Source organism: Lissotriton vulgaris, chromosome 12 (genome assembly GCF_964263255.1).
Source record: "Lissotriton vulgaris chromosome 12, aLisVul1.2, whole genome shotgun sequence".
Classification (NCBI taxonomy): domain Eukaryota; kingdom Metazoa; phylum Chordata; class Amphibia; order Caudata; family Salamandridae; genus Lissotriton; species Lissotriton vulgaris.
The window spans coordinates 631,903,245-631,922,742 of record NC_141700.1 but is presented as its reverse complement, the minus strand read 5'-3'; the positions used below and the strand labels follow the sequence as shown (position 1 = coordinate 631,922,742).

General features: G+C 45.1%; 1 protein-coding gene across 1 annotated transcript in view; it reads right to left on the bottom strand.

Annotated features, from left to right (window-relative positions):
* Positions 1 to 19,498, bottom strand: part of VPS9D1 (VPS9 domain containing 1) — a 339,137-nt gene that overhangs the window by 163,341 nt on the left and 156,298 nt on the right. The window contains exons 8-9 of the mRNA XM_086945790.1: positions 3,978 to 4,065; positions 1,970 to 2,055 (exon numbers count right to left, since the gene is read on the bottom strand). Of these exons, the coding sequence (XP_086801916.1) occupies positions 1,970 to 2,055; positions 3,978 to 4,065 (174 nt within the window). The remainder of the gene's footprint in view (positions 1 to 1,969; positions 2,056 to 3,977; positions 4,066 to 19,498) is intronic.

The window sequence follows — 19,498 nt, the reverse complement described above, 5'->3', positions numbered from 1 at the left end:
TTTTACATAAAGAATTAGGCCTAGATTTCGTGGAATATCATATTAAACTTGCACCACTTCTCCTCTGGAGTGCGGTTTGAGGGAAAAAACACACAACATGTAAAAGGGAGAGTATTTGTGACTGTTTGGAATGGGATTTGACTGATGAAAAACCCATGGTTAAATTATATGATGCAATCTGCCAACAGTTTGGGAACCCCAGAACTGTTTTTATACCCATATCTGTTGGATAAAAGGAAGGACGGTTGGGCAAAGAAAGAGTTCTGGAGACTCGCATCTGCCGCTTTAGAGGCAAAGGAACTTGAGAAACCATCTTCGATAGTCTATATTGTGTATAAGACATGTCAGGGCACTGAATCTTATCTCTCCCAGATGAATAATGTTTGGGAAAGATCTCTCTTGACCAGGTTAAGGCTGTGACCTATCAGTTGCAATCGCTGTTTCCCTTTGATCAGGATGACACTAAATGTATACTTGTGTATTCCTGTGACTGTAGGCCTTCCTTCAGACACTGATAAATGTTACCCTTTTTTATAAATACTACGAACCTTTTAGATGTAGATTTGTATCCCCTATTTTGAAAGCCCTGGGCTTTCGACAATGTAGGCCTGCATTTTATTATCTTTGTATGGAAGCTGATTCTGCTGTTTTTTTCAGTGGGAACCTTTTTTTTAAATGCATTATGTTGGGGTAATTTTGTGAACGTTGTTACTATTATGTGTCATTGTATTCCCTTACTTGATGTTTACTTTGTATTTTATGTGATGATGGTTCTTTTAACATTATTTTGAATAATCAATATTATTTTTTAATAATCGACTAAAGATAAAGATGAACAGTCCTTGAATTCTCAATTTTAGTTAGAGAGGTATACTTCTTAGTTGAAACTACTTCATAATAAAGAAGCCAAATTCCTTTCTTGCCAAGTACATAACACATTAGTCGAACATAAACATTCCACCACAGAAAGGTTCACAATTTTCCACTGCTTGGGGTGAAGGCTTCATATAAATGTCAACATGTTTCGGCACAAACTCTGGGTGTTGCAGCATGAGGATTGGGTGTCTTTATTAGTTAAACTTAGAGGTGAAAGACACAGGTAGTCTTCACCGAGAGCATGAGTCACGGGTACCTCATCCTTACGGTTTCCCACAGGCAGCAACCCACAGCAGCCTGTGTTTAAATTAAAACTATTAAACACGTTCATTAGGGATGTTTTGTCATTACACATATAAAATGTAAATAGACCCACATGTATCTTTTATTCACAGGTCCTTGAGCCAGTTTTCATGAGGTGTAGCTGTTTAAATAATTTGTGGCTGAAACAAGTCAACAATTTTTATGAAGCCTTTTTCCCATACAGTTGAAAATTGTGGACTTTTATGTGGTGGGATTTTTATGTCAGACTAGTTTATTATGCATTTGATAACAAAAGAAGATACCTTCTCAATCATGAATTAGCTTCAACTAAGCAGCATATGTCCGCCCGAAACACTGAGGACTCAAAGTATACTCAAGGGTTATATTTTTAGCCTTTATGATTTGAATGTATATATTATTTTTCAATGATAAAAAATATATATATTTGTATGAAGATGTGCTGGAAATTATGGATTGTGGGTTAAAAAAAATGGCTGAGAATAATTTAAGAGAGGGATAAGAAATTAACAGTGCTTTAGCAAGAAATTTACAATGCATTCTACCCGTCTCTCTCTGTTTTTTTATAGAAATTGTTTAAAAAAATTTATGGGAACAACCTTTGTCTTTTTCAGGTTATTGCCATGCAGACATCTTTGCTGTACTCGAGTCGCTTGTATGGGAACATGTTCTAAGTATTTTTCCTACAGTTTTTCCCTTCCTTCCAAAGTCCTCTCACTGCCATCATCCCCTCTCAAATAGGTGTAATTATAGCCTCTAGTCAGAACCAGTGTGAAATAATCGTCACTCAAGATATGAGATAAGACACTACCTGAGGATGTGAAAGACAAGACCAGCAACCAGAGACAAGTCGTTTGGGTGCTTCTTTATTCTGGATTTCCAGTTCCTTGGCCACTCCTTTGGAGACAAAAATAGACAAGCGGAGTACATCAACATCAAGGATTCCGTTCTGCTGAGCAAAACTCACAATTATATACACACACAAACACACTATATACACACACTGTATGTATACTTATCGATACACACACACACACACACACACACACATATATATATATATATATATATATATATATATATATATATATATATATATATACATTAATACATATATATATACACATTCACACTCACCCTTTATATCCATAAAAAGAAAACATCATATAAGGGAGCTATGGTTCATAATTACGTTAACAGTCGCTTCGTCATTAAAATTAAAATGTCATGATTTAAGGGGCAGCCTTCACCATATGCGCCAACCTGAATTACGTCAACCATGGAGGGCATTGTAGCCCTACCCACCCCGCCATGCCCAAGGGCAAGGGAATGATGGAGGTGTTGGAATTAATAAAGAAGCCTTGCCCAAAGGCTGGATAGTGTGTGTTCTAATCCCCAGTGTTTTCCCCAAGTGGCGGGGTGATTCTTGACTTAACTACTCCCACTTTGCACATGCCCTAGCCTGCTGGAAGCACACTGCTTGTCTGTGGCCCTCAAGGGAGTAGAACATGTACCACCCACACCCTCATTCTATTGCAAACTGGGCCCAGTGGCTGCTGATCCACTCCTCCAAGTCCTGCAGCACTGTGCAGCACCACAGGAGAAGGCATTGGTTGTAGCACCTGTTTCCATGTGGGAACACGGTACAGAAGCTAGTGCTGTGGAGAAGCTCGGAGATGATGCCCACTCCTTTGCCCTGTTGACAAAAGGGTCAGGTGACAGCTACTTAGCTGCGCTCCTTGGTGAAAAACAGCATTGTATGTGGCACAGGTTATAGGGGCAGTTGCTAGTAGCCCTGTGTGTTTTTTAATGCCTCCCCTTCAGCAATGCGAAGGTTGTTACCTTTGCAGCCCTATACCTCGCTTGGCCTATGCCGGTGGAGAAGGGTGTTTCTCCCGCTTGTCTTTGGGCAAAGCGAGAGTGTTTTAGTGGACAGCTCCGCATACTTTGCTAATGCGAGGAGGAGGTATGCATTGAAGCAGCAAGAAGCTTTTAAGATGCAATTTTAAACAGGCCTCCCATCCTTAGGTATGGTAGGAGGGTATGGGCACCCTTGAACCTCATGCCCCCTGGGCAAGGCCACGGAGGGAATAAACTAACTTGTCCCACCTGTGGGCAAGCCGGGGGTTTGTGTGTAGCTCCTTAGTCCTGGTCAGACCAGAGGTTTTGGGGGCTAAATGTCTTATTTATTTTGAACTCTCCTTGGCCTATCAAACAAGATGATGGTGAGATACTCGTGAGTGTGTGGCACTACCTATCCCCTTATGAATAATGCAGCATTGGCTCTGCCGCTGAGGTGCTTCCTTTTATTTCTTATTTTATTCCTGCTCATTTTTGCAAACAGTGGGAGAAAAATCTCTCATGGTGTCCAGTGTGCATGAGTGTTGTGTCTGTGCAGTATGTTCCTACTGTCTGTGTTTTGTTAGTTTGCAGACAAGTGGAAAATGTTTTACCCACATTTTTGCTAATAATGCCTGCATTCTACAATTTTTACATCATTCCTAGGGTCCGTCGGCACCAAAAGAAGGCTGTTGAGAGGCTGAAGCTGGTTCTAGGGATCAACCCTATGATGCCAATGGTGGTCAGAGCTGATCACAGTGTGTGTGTGATGCTACGTTAATTTGGTGAATCCACATTCATCTTCCTAATCTACATCTAAAGCTCCAAAGGGCGGCTGCCCTCAAGGCACCTCAGTGACATCCTCGTATTTTACAAAGTCTGGGTAACATAACCTCTGCTATCTTGTGTAAAGTCAGCTTTTAAATCCAGCTACATTTCCACATTCAAAGATCAGTGCTGCACCCAGCTTGATCACTTACATTATCCTGTTCATACTCCAGTACAGCTGTATAGAAGGTCCGCTGCTCCTCCTCCTCAGGAGTCATAGCCACACTGCTGGAAAATCTCCTACAACAGACAGAATTACAGAGGTTAGAAAAAAATATTCTTCCCGATGACCTATGGTTTAATGAGATACAGAATGAAGAACTGCACTACTCAGAGCTATTAGCCGTACGCAAAGGCATCGAGGAAGAGAACATCCAGTTAGAAGATGTTTACCAAGTTCAATGCTGTAAAGCAAACTCTCTAACTCCTGAAAACCACAAACCAGAGGGCAGAAATTAGGTGGAGCCACGAGGAGACAGAATTAAACCAGGCCATAGTATAATGCCATACTGTGTTATGAATAGGAGCAGCAGTGATATTACGAACAGCAGGGCAATCATGTAAAGTATACCTGTGGTCTGCCAGTACATTTCCATCATTTTTCTTTTTACAAAGTCCGCTCCCAAAGAAACTGGAACCATGGAAAAAGTTCATGGTTTATTTAGTTGACCACAAATAGCACACATGGGTTAGGGGTATAAAGGACCTCTTGCAGAAACCTTTCTGCATCCAGCAAGTCTAAAAAGCAAATACTGGCAAAAAGCTTAGGTGGGGAATGCACTTGCTGGAGAGACTCGTGGGTAATCCCTAGTCCCAGGCTTCAGCCATCATCATAAAATAACTTAACAAGCATTGGCAAAGCCGACAAGTTTGTCCTATGCAAGAGCTATTGGCGTTGCCAATATGTTTTAGCCATGTTGTATACAAGTGTGGCTGCTGGTCAGCATGGCTAAAAATTAGTGCAGTAAAGGAGTGGGATGGAGTAGCGTAAAGTGGAGTGTCATAGAGCAAAGTGGCGTGTTAGGGACTGGAGCGGAGTGGAGTGGTGTAGAGTAAAGTTGAGTGGTGTGGAGTGGCGTAGTGTTGTGAAGGGAGTAGAGTGGAACGGTGTAAGGTGGAGCAGAGTGTTATAGAGTTGAGTGGCACAGAGTGACGTAGAATGTCACAAAGTGTCGTAGAATGGCATACAGTGTTGCAGAGTGGAGTGGCATGGAGCAGAATATAGTGGAGTAGAGGGTGTTGTGTAGAGTGGAGTAGGGTGTTGTAGAGTAGAGTGGCTTAGAGTGGGGTAGATATCATAAAGCGTAGTTGCATAGAGTGGAGTAGTGTAGTAGTGCGGAATGGAATGGTACAGAGTGGAGTAGAGTGTTGTAGAGTGGAGTGACACTGTCAGAGTGAAATGGCGTAGATTGGTGAGTCACAATAGAGTGGAGTTAAGTAGCATGGAGGGGAGTAGAGGGAGCTGGGTAGAGCATTGTGGAGTAGTGTTGTAGAGTGGCATAAAGTGGAGTAGAGTGGCGTAGAGTGGAGTGTCATAGAGTAGAGTAAGGTTTAATGAAGGAGAGGGTCATAGAGTGGAGTATTGTAGAGTGGCCTAGAGTGAAGTGCAGAGTGGATTGGCATAGAGTGCAGTGCCATAGAGTGCACTGGTTTTGAGTTTAGTGGTGTAGAACGCATTTGTGCAGAGTGCAGTGATGTAGAATAGAGTGGCGTAACATGCCTTGGCATAGTGCAGTGTGGAGTAGAGTGGGTTAGAGTGGAGTCCTGCAGCGTAAAGTGCAGTGGCACAAAGTGGAATGTCGCAGGGTGTTGTAGAGTGAAGTGGCGTATTGTGGAGTGGTGAGGGGTAGAGTGGAGTGGTACAGAATAGAGTGCAGAGGTCTAGACCAGAGTTCATAGAGTAGAGTGGCATAGAGTGCAGTGGTGCAGAGTAGATTATAGTGAATGCAGTAGTGCAGAGTAGAGTGGCAGATAGTTCAGTTGCGGAGAGTGCAGTCTTGCTGAGTAGAATGCTGTAGAGTGCAGTAGTGTGATGTAGAGTGCACTGGCGTAGAGTACCATGGCTTAGAACAGAGTGGTGCAGAATAGAATTGCTTAGAGTGTAGTGGCATAGAGTGTAGTGGTGTAGACTACATTGGCATAGAGTGAATATGCATAGCATGCAAAAGAGTGGGACAGAGTGCAGTGGCGCAGAGTAGATTAGCGTAGAATTCAGGGGTGGATAATGCAGTGTTGCAGAGTAGTGTCAGAGAGTGCAGTGTGGTTGAGTGGTGCAAAGAGGGGTGGTATAGAGAGCAGTTGCAGAGAATACAATGGTGCAGAGAAGAATTGAGTGCCATAGAGTGCAGTGATAGAGTACAATGGTGTAAAGTGCAGTGGCGTAGAGTGTTGCAGAGTAGAGCATAGTGGCGTAGTGTAGTGCTGCAGAGTATATTGGTGTGGAGTACAGTAGTGTAGAGTGCATTGGTTTTGAGTAAAGTGGTGTAGAGTGCATTGGCGTGGAGCGCAGTGGTGTAGAGTGCAGTGGTATAGAGTGCATCTGTGCAGAGTCAAGTGGCGCAGAGAGGAGCAGAGTGGAGTGGTGCAGTGTAGAGTGCAGTGGAGTGACGCAGACTGAGGGGCACAGAGTGGATTGCTTCAGAGAAGAGTGAAGTGGCATAGAGTGGAGTGGTGCAGGGCAGAGTATAGTGGGGCAGGGTAGAGTGCAGTGGCATAGGATGGCGTAGAGTGCACTAGCACTGAGTCGATTAGAGTGGCCTAGAGTGGATTGGCATTAAGTGCACTGGTGTAAAGTGGAGTGGTACAGAGTACAGTGCATTGGCGTAGAGTGTAATGGCACAGAGTGCAGTGTTGAAGAGTATAGTGGCATAGAGTAGAGTGGTGTAGAATGGGGAGGTGCAGAGTAGAACAGAGTGGCCTAGACTGGAGTGGTGTAGAGTGATGTGGCGAACAGTGCAGTGGTGCATAGTAGAGTGCATCAGCATTGAATAGAGTGGTGCAGGGTAGACTAGAGTGGTAAAGAGTAGAGAGGTGTAGAGTGAAGTGGCGTAGAGTGGGTGGTGCAGAGTTGAATGCAATGAAGCAGTATGGCATAAAGTGGAGTGGTGTAGTGTGGAATGGTCCACTGTGGAGTTCAGTGATGTAGCGTGGTGCAGAGTAGACTGAAGTGGGCCAACGTGGAGTATGCATGGTGTGGTAGTGCACTGCCGTTACAGACAAAACAGCTTCAATTAAAATGACCATTACATTTGCACAGACATACAGTTTTACTGAGAATTACTGTCATTACCTACGGTATTTTTTCTACCGTATGAAAGTATTTGTTTCCACCACACTTAAGAATTACCAAAAAATATGCTTTGTTTGAGCTTCCCTAATTCTGATATATTCTGAAATATCAGCACAATGAATGTACAGACATTTAAATTTTGTGAGCTAGAAAACAATAACACAGCTTTTGGTTCAGCACCACCCCCCCTTAACCAGCATGATTTTCACAGAAATCCCTTACTTTGAAGTCAGAGAAAGAATAGTAACCACCTGGTTCCCTCAGAAGAGAGAGTCTGACATTTCACAACTGTCTTTTAAAGCACAGCAAATGCTACAAGATAAGAACAAGATTTAAAGGCCTGCTACAGAAAGTGAGGATTGGTGGAAGGATACCATAAACAAGGTATTGGCAACGGAATGGACAAACTCAAGCTGGATAGCCTACAACAAATAAAGCAAGCAAATAGAAAGCAAGAAAATGTGAGTTACAAAACACAAACAGCCTGATTCATCAATCTCCCGTTTTGCGAGGCCCTAATAGCGAATTATAGCGATTCGCTATTAAGGACTCGCAAAACGGGATTCATGTAGGATTAACAAAATTTATTGCGATTCCTACTGATTCCTTATTTGCGATTAGCAAATTGCTAATCGCAAATAAGGAAAAACTCCCCATTCATTCCTATGGGCCTTTTGGCCCATAGGAATGAATGGGGAGTATTCCTTATTTGCGATTAGCTATTTGCTAATCGCAAATAAGATTGCGATTTGAAGGGTGCCAGGGGTGTCCAAAGGACACCCTGTAGCACCCCTCAAATGACATTTGACACAGATGTTGCACACACACATGTCCAAAGGACATGTGTGTGTGTAACATGCAACTCAGAAAAATGCATTTTAATGCATTTTTCTGAGTTTTCGCAATTTACCACGAGGTCTGACCTCGCGGTAAATTGCAGCCAGAAATTGCGAATTCGCAAATTAAAATTGCATGATGAATTGCATTTAAGGAATCTCAAATTGAGATTCCTTAAATGTAAATCCTCGCAAAATTGCGAGATCGCAATTAGCGATTTTTGCATTTGGGATGATGAATCCCAAATGCAAAAATCGCACTCGCAAAGGGCCATATTCTCAGAATCTGGCCCTTTGCGAGCCGATTTAGGCTTCATGAATTAGGCTGAAAGCCAATAGTAAGCAATGGGCGGAATGCATTCCCAGGGAAGCTTTCCGAATGTCCTCAAGATGTTGGGTGCAAACCAGACAGCGGCGCTACATGTATTATGTATGTTACAAGTTGCACACTATGTGACAATGCATGGTGGACCAATACATTTGTTGCACACACAAGCACTCACAAGTAAAAAATGGTTTTGCGTCTTATGCACCAGATGCAAGCAGCAGCATGTGACCTGTGAGACAGGCTTAGCACTGACATGCTACCCAGACGATACACAAATCGTCGTCTCACTTTCCTCAGAGGACAAGGATGTTGCCGCCAGATTCTTTGACTGTATGAAGGCAGTCAGTCTGCGGATGGCTATGAGCTGCCTCAAACTCAACTCTAGCAAAACGGAGGTGCTGCTGTTTGGAATACAGCTTTCCTTTTGGTCTCCTGAATGGTGGCCGTCAGAACTTGGCCCGCTCCCTTCATCAGTTAGCGGGACAAAGAATCTTGTAATTCTTTGCAATGACAAACTGCACAAAATCAGGAAGATAAGCAGGCTTCTGAACCAGGCAGCTCTGGTACAGGTCCTGATAGCCTTGGTACTATCACGTCTAGACTATGCCAATGCAACATACCTTGATCTACCACTCTGCCTTACAAAACGGCTTCAAATGGTACAGAACCAAGCGGCTAGACTGGTATACAAACAGCCCAAGTGGCAACACGCCTCCCCCCTTGTTAGAAGCTGCACTGGCTCCCCATCCCCCAGCACTGCGCTTTCACAGTTGGTTGTCTGGTGTCCAGTGCCCTATATTCATAAATAACCTAATTTCCTGCTACAGTCCTTCACAAAACCTCTGATCAGCCCAGCTCCAATTTTTGACTGTCCCTACCTTCAAGCTGAAGCGTCAAGGGGGTTGCAGGTTTGCAACTCTAGCCCCCCGTCTATGGAACTCAATCCCCCTGGAAATCAGGTCGAGCAATAACTTACTAAATTTCAGAAAGTCTCTGAAAACCTAGCTATTTATCCAAGCTTACGAATTAACTGTTTCCGGGTCGGCAACGACCTAGTACTCAGCGCCAAGAAACCAACAGGTGTACGAAAGCTTTACAAATCCTTGATAACATAACATAACTCCTTCGAGGCCTGACCTGTCCTCTCAGCACATTTAGGCCAGTATCCCTCGTTAGAACTGCTGGGACCAAACCAGTGTGCATAGCGTCGACTTGCTGTTGCCAAGACTTGTTGGCTCTGCACTCCAGAGAGCTTCGGGATACAAGAGGCTCCAGCATCTCTTCCTACCAAGATTATCATCCTCACCATATCCTCATCACCGTGTGCCATCTTCTTTGGGGAGCTGATCGAGGTCCTCTTGTGACTCCTGTGCCTTCGGCCTGTGGGTCCTCTCGAGGGTCTTCTCCTGCCTCAGTGGGCTATTCTGCTTGTTCAGGGCCTGCTTTGACTCTCCTGCACTTAGTGAGTCTCTTGGACTTTGCTGATCCCAACGTTGCTCCTTCTTCGCTTTACCACGCCTGTTGCAGCTGCCAAGGCTTGTTGGTGCTCCCGTCGAACACTGACCCCTTGGTTCTCGACTTCCGATGCGGGACAGCTCATGCTCAGCTCACGGTGTTCCTCAGCATCACCTGGTACTCACAACTGCAGCAAGAGGTCACCGTCATCACTCCTGCATCTTCCGACATTGGTGGGCATTGCTCTTCCGTGTCTCCTGGTCACTTGTGAGTGGCATAGACTCGGTCCCCTCTGCTTGAAGGTTCTCCTTTTCAAGAATCCACCCTTGGATTCCAACGGTCTCTTGCACAGTCTTCGCCAGAGGCATCTTTACTGAAGTCCTCCATTGTGGTCTACGGCGGTTTACGGCGTGACTTCGAACCAATGCACCCGGCATCCCTAGTGTAGGTATTCTGTTTCCTGGGGTATACAAAGCTGGGGTAACCCTTTAACCTTCTGTCTTCCATGGGGTTTCTTCAGTTCTTCAGGATCCACTGGGAAGGGTCCTTCTTCTTCAAAATTGCAGCAGTGACTTTCCCATTGCCTTCCATTGAGTACGCAGCTGTGTTTCCACTCTGCACACAGCCTCTGTGGGGTCCCTGGGTACTTACCTTGGGTCGTTCCTTGTGTTCCCAGCTTTTCTAAGTCTCCTGGTCCTAGTCCCGACTTCTGTTGCAGTTTGCATTTCCCTTTTTTTAGTATATGGTCTGGTCTCCCCTGAAGACCACTGTGTATTGCGCTTACTTAGATCTTGCAATTGAAGTATTTTTGTGTATTTGTGTTGATATCTCCAGGTAGGAGATATATCAATGTGTTAGTGAGTTTTGTGTGATAAATAGACATATTTCTAAAACTACGCCGAGTGTTTTTTTTTTGTATAATCTACACTACATGATTAGATCTGGTGAAACAAGTGCTTAACATTTCATCATAAGCCTGAAGGCTGCACTCTACAGCTACCACTTTGAGAGCTTTCTATGGTTGTCGAAGACCACTAAAATCACCATAAGGGTTGTCTGGATTAGTGCAAGGTGCTACACTTAAATAGGTGTGCATCATAAACTAAGCTAGTCTCATACAACGCTCTTGCGACTTTTACTCATACTTCAAGAGGTGGGATGAGGATGAGTTCTGCTTGGCTTTCTTACGTCATGGAGTGTTTGACATTGATTTATAGGAAGCCTTTGAGAAGGTAGGGAAATTTGAGTGGGATCGACCTCGTAAGGGCGAATTGGTAACAGCATAATTGAGTGGGACTTCTGTTTAGAACACAATCTCTTCTTACGTTCAGTGACGTAAAGCTGCTGTGGTGGTGCTGAGTGGTGATGTGGTGGTGCTGAGTGATAATGTGGTGGTGCTGTGATAATGTGGTGGTGCTGAGTGATAATGTGGTGATGCTGAGTGGTGCTGTGGTGGCGCGGAGTGGTGCTGTGGTGGTGCTTAGTGGTGCTGCTGTGGTGGTGCTGAGTGATAATGTGGTGGTGCTGAGTGGTGCTGTGGTGGTGCTGCGTGGTGCTATGGTGATGCCGAGTGGTGCTGTAGTGGTGCTGAGTGGTGCTGTGGTGGTGCTGAGTGGTGCTGTGGTGGTGCTGAGTGATAATGTGGTGGTGCTGAGTGGTGCTGTGGTGGTGCTGAGTGGTACTGGGGTGGTGCTGAGTGATGCTGTGGTGGAGCTGAGTGATGCTGGGGTGGCGCTGAGTGATGCTGGGGTGGCGCTGGGTGGTGCTGTGGTGGTGCTGAGTGATAATGTGGTGGTGCTGAGTGATAATGTGGTGGTGGTGAGTGATGCTGGGGTAGCGCTGAGTGATGATGTGGTGATGCAGAGGGCAGAAAGGCACAAAAAACGAGTCTAACAGAGGGCAGGAGGGCAGAAAAACAAGGGAAAACGAGTCTAACAGAGGGCAGAAGGGCACAAAAAACAAGTCTAACAGGGGGAAGAAAGGCACAAAAAACGAGTCTAACCGAGGGCAGAAAGGCACAAAAACAGAGTCTAACAGAGGGCACAAAAAACGAGTCTAACAGAGGGCATAAGGGCAGAGAAACAAGGGAAAAAAACGAGTCTAACGGAGGGCAGAAGGGCACAAAAAACGAATCTAACAGGGGGAAGAAAGGCACAAAAAACGAGTCTAATAGAGGGCAGAAAGTCACAAAAACCGAGTCTAACAGAGGGCACAAAGGCACAAAAAACGAGTCTAACAAAGGGCATAAAGATTCCGCTATCCAATCATTATCTTCTATAGCTCACCCTACCCTAACGTAGGAAGTTTAAGTAAAGCTAAATATCGTAAGACAATGGTTTTTGCAGGTGTTCGCGCCAAACCACATCACTATCTAACGACTCCCCTAGCACACCAAGTTACAGTCCACAAACCGCCAACAAATAGGTTCTTCACTGCCAACCAAGAAACACCGACAACAAGCAGAAGTGGCATAAACAAAGCAATTAGACATGATATTTGAGCCGAGACAATGCAAATGCAGAGGAACCCGGTACATGGCTGAGATGCCATAAAGATTGTACATGGACTGTTAATCAGGATTACCCAGTGCATCCACGATTTAAGCAACACATTAGGATCATTCAAGTATGCCAAGATGGCAAATGAACTGCAAGCACAGGCAAAGAACAAAGCGGAGGGGGGGAGAAGAAGCGTTTTACCCTCTTAAATACAGTGGCCGAACACCAACACAGAAGAAATACTAGGGTTAATTTATACGACGGACTGATAAGAAAGTCTAAAAACACGCCTGTGCCAAATAGAAACACCATGGATGGGACCAAGCTTCAGGACACTTCATGAACTGGTGTGAATAGACGAGTATTGTTGAAACGCCCCTTACACCGTGTAAATGAATAAAGCTATTAAACACCGCTAGGTAAAAAACAAAAACAAATGGCTGCTAGGTGACAAAGACTCGTTATTGTCTTTCGCCAGCGGGAATAGGTAGATTAACTAATATGTGTCGACATCCAGGATTACGTAGAAGATATTGTGTGGTAAAAAAAAACAACTAAAAAAACCCTACAAAACTTACATTAAGGGACAAATGGGAAGGAGGGAAAGTTAAATAAAAATACATATATACTCAGCATTTTTAGAGATAGATTTCTGTAAGAATAGTTTGTTTTCCACCTTGATTAGCAACGACTGCAAGCACGTATGTGTATAATTAGATTGCACCCTATTCCAACACACACAGTAAAAAGCACTATTTGAGGGAGTTTACCTTCAGTAGTTACACCGTGGTTTTAAAACGTGCTCATAACCGCTTTAAAGAACAGAAAACAACACTGGACCATTACTCTCAAAACAAGCAGGTTTCTGAGTGAAATAGGGGCGGGCGAGAGCAGCAGGCTTACCTGGAGTGGGTGCGCTGAAGCGAGGCACAGGCACTGGGTCACCTCTGTACCGGAAGTGAACAGAGGATAGGGGAGAGGAGAAATGCGAGACACGGCCTGGCGGCCGTGAAAGTGAAAGTATGGCCGGCCAAGGGGAGGTTATGACGGAATCTACTGGAAGCACAAATGGGTAGAGGAACAAGAGCTACACGAGTGTGAGATAGTGCCGAAAATCACCAGATTGCTGCAAAAAACAAGGGAAAAACGAGTCTAACTGCGGGCAGAAGGGCACTAAAAACGAGTCTAACAGGGGGCATAAAGGCACAATAAAATAACAAGCATTGGCGCCGCGCGGCTGTAAAAGTGACGCCGCGCTGCAATAAAACAAGCTGGCATTGCTGTGGGGGGGCGGGGTGGGAGCGCATTGGTGGGGGAGCAGCAGCCTTTGATGAGCGAGTGGGAGGGAATGCATGTGAGGTACTCAAGCACGCGCTGGGGAAGCGTTGCGCTTGAGTACCTCACATGCATTGGGGACAATCCTCACTGGTTTCAAGAGCTGTTTTGCCCACTATAATCTCGCAGAACAACGCATGCGCGTTGGTTCAGCGAGACCTAAAAAAGAAGTGGCCTGTCAACCCCTCCAGTCTCCAACTGCGCCTTCATGGGGCAGCGGAGTGCTTTGGGTGGTTGTATTGCATCAGAAGCACACTGGTAATAATTATTAACTAAAAGTCTGCTTGCAAGGCGAGTTGAAGACTTTCTCCCAACTGCAGACTGAATACCAGCTGGGTTCCTCAGAATTTTTCCGGTATGCCCAGTTGCGACACACACTACTTTCTGCTAAGCCTGAGGAGGGGGCGATCCCGGAAAGCTCCTCGTTGGAAGACAGGGTGCTGGATGGCCATATGCCTGACAGCGCCATTTCGCTGTCTTATAAGAAGCTTATTAATGTTCGCACTGACCTCCTCCTGGGCATGCGTGATCAGTGGGTACGTGACGGGTTGGAAATAGATGACGAAGACTGGCAGAGTGCGGTTTCCTCCCCTAAGGAGGTCGCCATCTCTTCCCGTCTCCGGCTGGTACAGCTTAAGATCCTGCATAGGGTGTACGTGACTGGCCCCCGGCTTGTGCATATGGGCTACTCGGTCGATGGGCTCTGTCGCCGCGGCTGTGGTGCCCTTGCCACTTTTATGCACATTCTCTGGGAATGCCCCGCCATAGCCTCCTACTGGAGACGAGTGCACCTGATTATGGGTGAGGTGACTGGGGTGGTGGTGAATGCGGAAGCTAGGAGATGCCTCCTCAACATTTGGGGACCAACGGACCACAATGTGGCTCAGACACAGTGGGTGACCCTTGGCAACATGGTGGCTAAACGTGATATCGCTCAGAAGTGGGGGGCCTCGGTAGCTCCCATGGTGGTGCAATGGAAAGCTAACATGGACTGGTGCATGTTCAGGGAGAAGACGGTCTATGTTGCCAGGGGTAAACCCAAAAAGTGGCTGAAGGTGTGGGGGGCCTGGAATGCGTACAGGGGAGACATTTGTGTGCCCCCGGAACCTGTCTCCTTGGAGGAACACTTGTCGCCATAGCCTGTGACACCAACTGTACCACGTTATGCATTTTATCCTGTTTTCTCCTTTCCCCCTTCCTATTTCCTGATCTATTCTCCTGTTTCCATGCTTGTGGTCCCTATGTTCCCCCCCTGTGGCTGGAGGCTGTAGCTGGGTGGATGCAACTCTCCCACCTCAAGCTCAATGGGGAGAAGACCGAGATCATGGTGCTTGGTAACTCCTCCCCTACCTCCGTCCTGGATGATTGGCCTCTGTGTCTCGGCACTCCCCCCCCTCCTAAAGAGCAGATAAAGAGTCTGGGAGTCTGGTTGGACAGAGCGCTAGACTTCTCGTCCCAAGCTACTATCACTGCCTCGGTATGCATAGGGCTAATGAAAATGCTCCGGAAAGTGCTCCCTCTGCTCCCATTCCAGGCGAGGAGGGTCATGGTCCAGGCCCTCATTCTCTCCCGCCTGGACTACGGAAATGTTTTATATCTTGGGGCCCCGGCAACAGTGACAAAAAAACTTCAGGTCACTCAAAACTGCGCCGCCCGCCTACTGTTTAATATCCCTCGCTGGCAGTCAGCGAGAACCGCCCTAAAGGAGCTTCACTGGCTTCCAGTAGCCTCAAGATCACTATTCAAGGCCATGTGCATCCTGCACAAATCCCTTCATTAAACTGGCCCGGCAGTACTGTACCCTCTAATACCGCCGTATGTGCCGCTTAGAACCCTACGTTCAGCTTCACTGCACCTGGCAACCAAAGTAAAAATCAAGAGAGCCCGATGGGGCGGCCGCTCTTTCACCTATTCAGCGGCGAAGGCATGGAACTCCCTACCCCTGTCCCTCAGGAAAAACAGCAACCTGATGTCATTTAGGAGAGAATTGAAAACCCATCTGTTCTCAAAAGCGCATTAATCTTTCCCTGCAGTTGCACACAGAATTCAGTCCCTAGCGCTGCGAGGCCTTCGGGTGGTTATGCGCTATATAAATGGAATTTTCAATTCAATTCAATTCCCCCTGCCCACACAACAACGCTTCTCTGGTTTCTTCTATTCCATTGCCACTCTATCTGCGCCTTCTGGCGCCTCTTTTTTCCTTTTTCTTTATGTTCCTTTATGATCTACAAAACAATAAAATCAACCTTCATTGTACTGTGACATTGATTCTTGCACTATTGTTCTCCTGTTCGATTCTGCTGCCTTGCCTCCGGGATGTCAGGCTGAATAGCTGTGTGCACTTTTTCAAAATAAAGGTTTTAAAAATAAAAAAAATAAAAAAAAAGTCTGCTTGCATACTAGCCTCTACTTGACCGAGACTAGCAAACTGTACACATAGCCCTTAACATTTTGATTGCAGTCAGCTAAATTTACTGGAATGGAGTGAGTTTAAGGATGCAGACCGATCTAACACAATGATAACACCCTTTATACAGTGCAAAGCAGAAACTGCCTTTGATGACTGTAAATGCAAGCCCACAGTGCATAGTTTATCAATGGGATTCAGGTGTAATCAACTTCAGAAGGATGAATGCCTTAAATGGCACTATCGGAAATGAAGAGTATGATTAGCGGATTATATATAAATCATAAGGCACATTAATCCACCAAATTGTCCCTAATACGATTTCAGGCCATGATTTTGAGGACCCGTGCAGATGTCTGAAACTGACATGGAAACCAGGTGAAGTTAAAAACATCTTTAACTGCTCTGTATGTGTAAAACCTGAGGCATCTGACTTCACACATTGCAAACACATTTGCTCTGTGCCACCTGGTTTAAAGGACTCTTCTGGCTCTGTGAGTGAAGGATGAGTATATTATAGTTTTTGCTGATATAGAGACCAGGAATCCTGAGGGCGGGCTCTTCTTGTAGTTATTCCAAGGTCAGGTCCCCCTCATACCCTTCACCTGAAAGACCTTTTCAGCTGCTAGATTACAGGTGAACGGGGAGAGGGAGATGGAAGGGCAGGGGGAGATTAAAGAAAACTAAGAACAAAGTCAGCCCCCTGCACCTAAAGGGAAATATGCTTACAGCACTAACAACAAATCTGAGCCAAGCCAGGAGCGGATCAAGAATGCATGCTGAGCACCAAGGAGGCCAGAGGCGTAGGAATGCCCTTTGTCCTGCCCTGTAGGGTTCCTCGGGGCTCATCATTGAGCTCTTTAACATATAATTCCAAACTTGCCCCGCTGATCAGAAGTTTTAATTTGACTCCCACGTCCTATGCCGACAATACCCAGTCAGTAATTTCGACAGTGAATAAGGATGTTAACCACTCCCTCAAATTACATGATTGTATGATCGCACTGAGCAGCTGGATGAGTAGGCACTGCTTAAAGCTGAACTCAAGCAAAACATAAATGGTTTTGTTTGGAAACCTCTTCCCACCTTGGTCTCCGGCTTGGTGGCAAGACACCCTGGGTCCCCCTCCTATACCAGTAGTTAAAGCAAAGTATCTTGGTGTTATCATAGACGACTAACTTAACTTTAAGTCCCAGGTTTCCAAGGTTGTGTCTTCTTCGTATCTTACCATCAAAACCTTAAGAAAAATCCTTCCATTCATTCCTAAAACCCCCAGGAAGATGGTTGTGACCTCCATAGTTTTATACAAATTAGACTACTGCAATGGTCTATATATCAACCTCCAAGCCAGTCTACTTAGAAGGCTGCAGGCGGAAAAAAATTCTGTTGCTAGATTAGTCCTGGATATTCCCAAATATCAGTCTATTAGGACTGGTATCCGGGACCTGCATTGGCTTCATGTCTGCCAGCGTGTTAAATTCAAAGCACTCTTCATTGTCCACAAGGCACTGCATAGAGAAGGTCCGAAATTTCTCTGGGACATTTTTAGCTGGTATTCTCCAAATAGACCCCTGCGAAAGGCTAATGCCAGATTGATGACCACTGCAGAATCAAAAAGACGAACTGGGGTGATAGGAGTTTCAGCTATAATACCATCAAGCAGTGGAATTCCCTCCCATTACATCTCAGGATGACTTCTACCCTTCTTGACTTTAGAAAACAACTCAAGAAGTGGCTTTTTAGAAACTAGCTTCCTTGGCATAGTATGTTGAACCGGAATGCGCCAAGACACCCATGGGTATAGGTGCGCTATATAAATTGCAATAACATAACGTAACATAATGGTTTTAAAAGACAGAACACTTGAATAAATAAATTCATAAACTCACAGTAACTGGGTACAGCCCTTTTAAGAATTTGAGGGGAAGAGGTCCGTTCATGAGAGACAATTCAGCATGGATGTCTTAGGAAATGCAGAGCAAATGGCCACCTGAAGTAGTCAAGGCAAATTTTATGAATGCCCGAAATACGTATAAGGAGTATTATAACATGAAGAGAAGTGCCATAGAAGTGCATATGTGTGTAGGGGAGTGGGTGCGAGTCAAGGTTAGAAAGATTGTCAAAAGGGGCAGTAGTAATTTTTCTGAACCCCTGAGGGGGAGGAGGGTCTTCTCCGGTTTAGCCGAACTAGGGGTTAGTAAGATTTGGCATTTTAGCAAATTAGCGAAATGCAATAAGATCTTGTCATGGAAGAGTGGCAGAAACCATCCCTCAGGTTTGTGGATCTGGGATTGTGATGTTTTGGATAGTACCGAAACAGGGGCCAATCTCAATTGTGTGACTGGAAAAGGAAACATTTTGTAATCAGGGGATGGGGTGCAATTTTGTGGTACACAAGAGGTGCGTAGTGACTTCAGGTGCATTGGTAAACCACCATTTTCACCTGTTGCACAAAGTGTACCAAGGGTAGATACCGGGGTGAAAGTTACACGTTCGGGTAGACCAGTGACCTTACCCGTTAAGTTGAATGACTATATTGTAGGTTAGGACATCAGAGTCTGTATTCCTGATATTTCATTGTCATGTTTTAGAGTTTACTTTTCAGTATCATAATTTACTGTCTTTATTGCATTTTAGGACATCAGTGTCTGTATTCCTTATATTTCATTGTCATGCTTTATAGTGTACTTTTTAGTATCATAATGTACTGCCTTTAATTGCATTTTTTATTGTTGCTATTTCTTTCTTTGTCAATGTATAAAAAGGGAAGATGTGTCATATCAGGCACTATCCCGATGAGCGGGGTGGCTACCAAGCGTGTTGGGAGAATGTCGGTGGGGTAGAATGTCGGTGGGGTGGAACTGGAAAGAGGATGAGAGAATGCTGGGGCAGTGAGATGGTTGTTCGCGTCAGAGGCAGTTAAGTCTGTACAGCTCTTTTTCCTACGGAATAAACCAGGGCACAAGTCTTAAAACCAGCCATGATTAATTAGGGGAGGAGAAGCCGCTGAGCGCACGCTGGGCGAAGCCCTTTGATGTGCTGGTGGCAAGAAAGTGCATCATTTTCGAAGAACTGCCGCTTTAAATATGTGACTACATAAAGGATGAAGGCGGAAAAGAAAGTTCTCTCTTTCTGACTTCGGCTCCAGGTGGCGTTAGAGTCTTACACTTGTATATGCAACTGTTAAAGTAAATGGCAGAAATAAAACAATTACCTCGCAAGCGTTTTACGCTCTGTGAACTCCAGGTTATATAAAAGTTACCAGCATACACTGCGGTTTCTCAGGATAAACAAACACCAAAACTGTTGTCTGAACATCCAGACACTGTAGAACTCATGAATAAACCTCCCCTCGAAAGCCGCATATCTCAGACATACAACTATTCCAGACCTTTCCGTTAAAATGGAGGGGATTTGTTGAGACAAATATATCAGTAAACAACCTGGGAAGCCAAAACGAGCACTCGGACAGGAGAAACGCGACGTGCACCAGAAACAAACAAAAAAAAAATGAAACGCCGGATG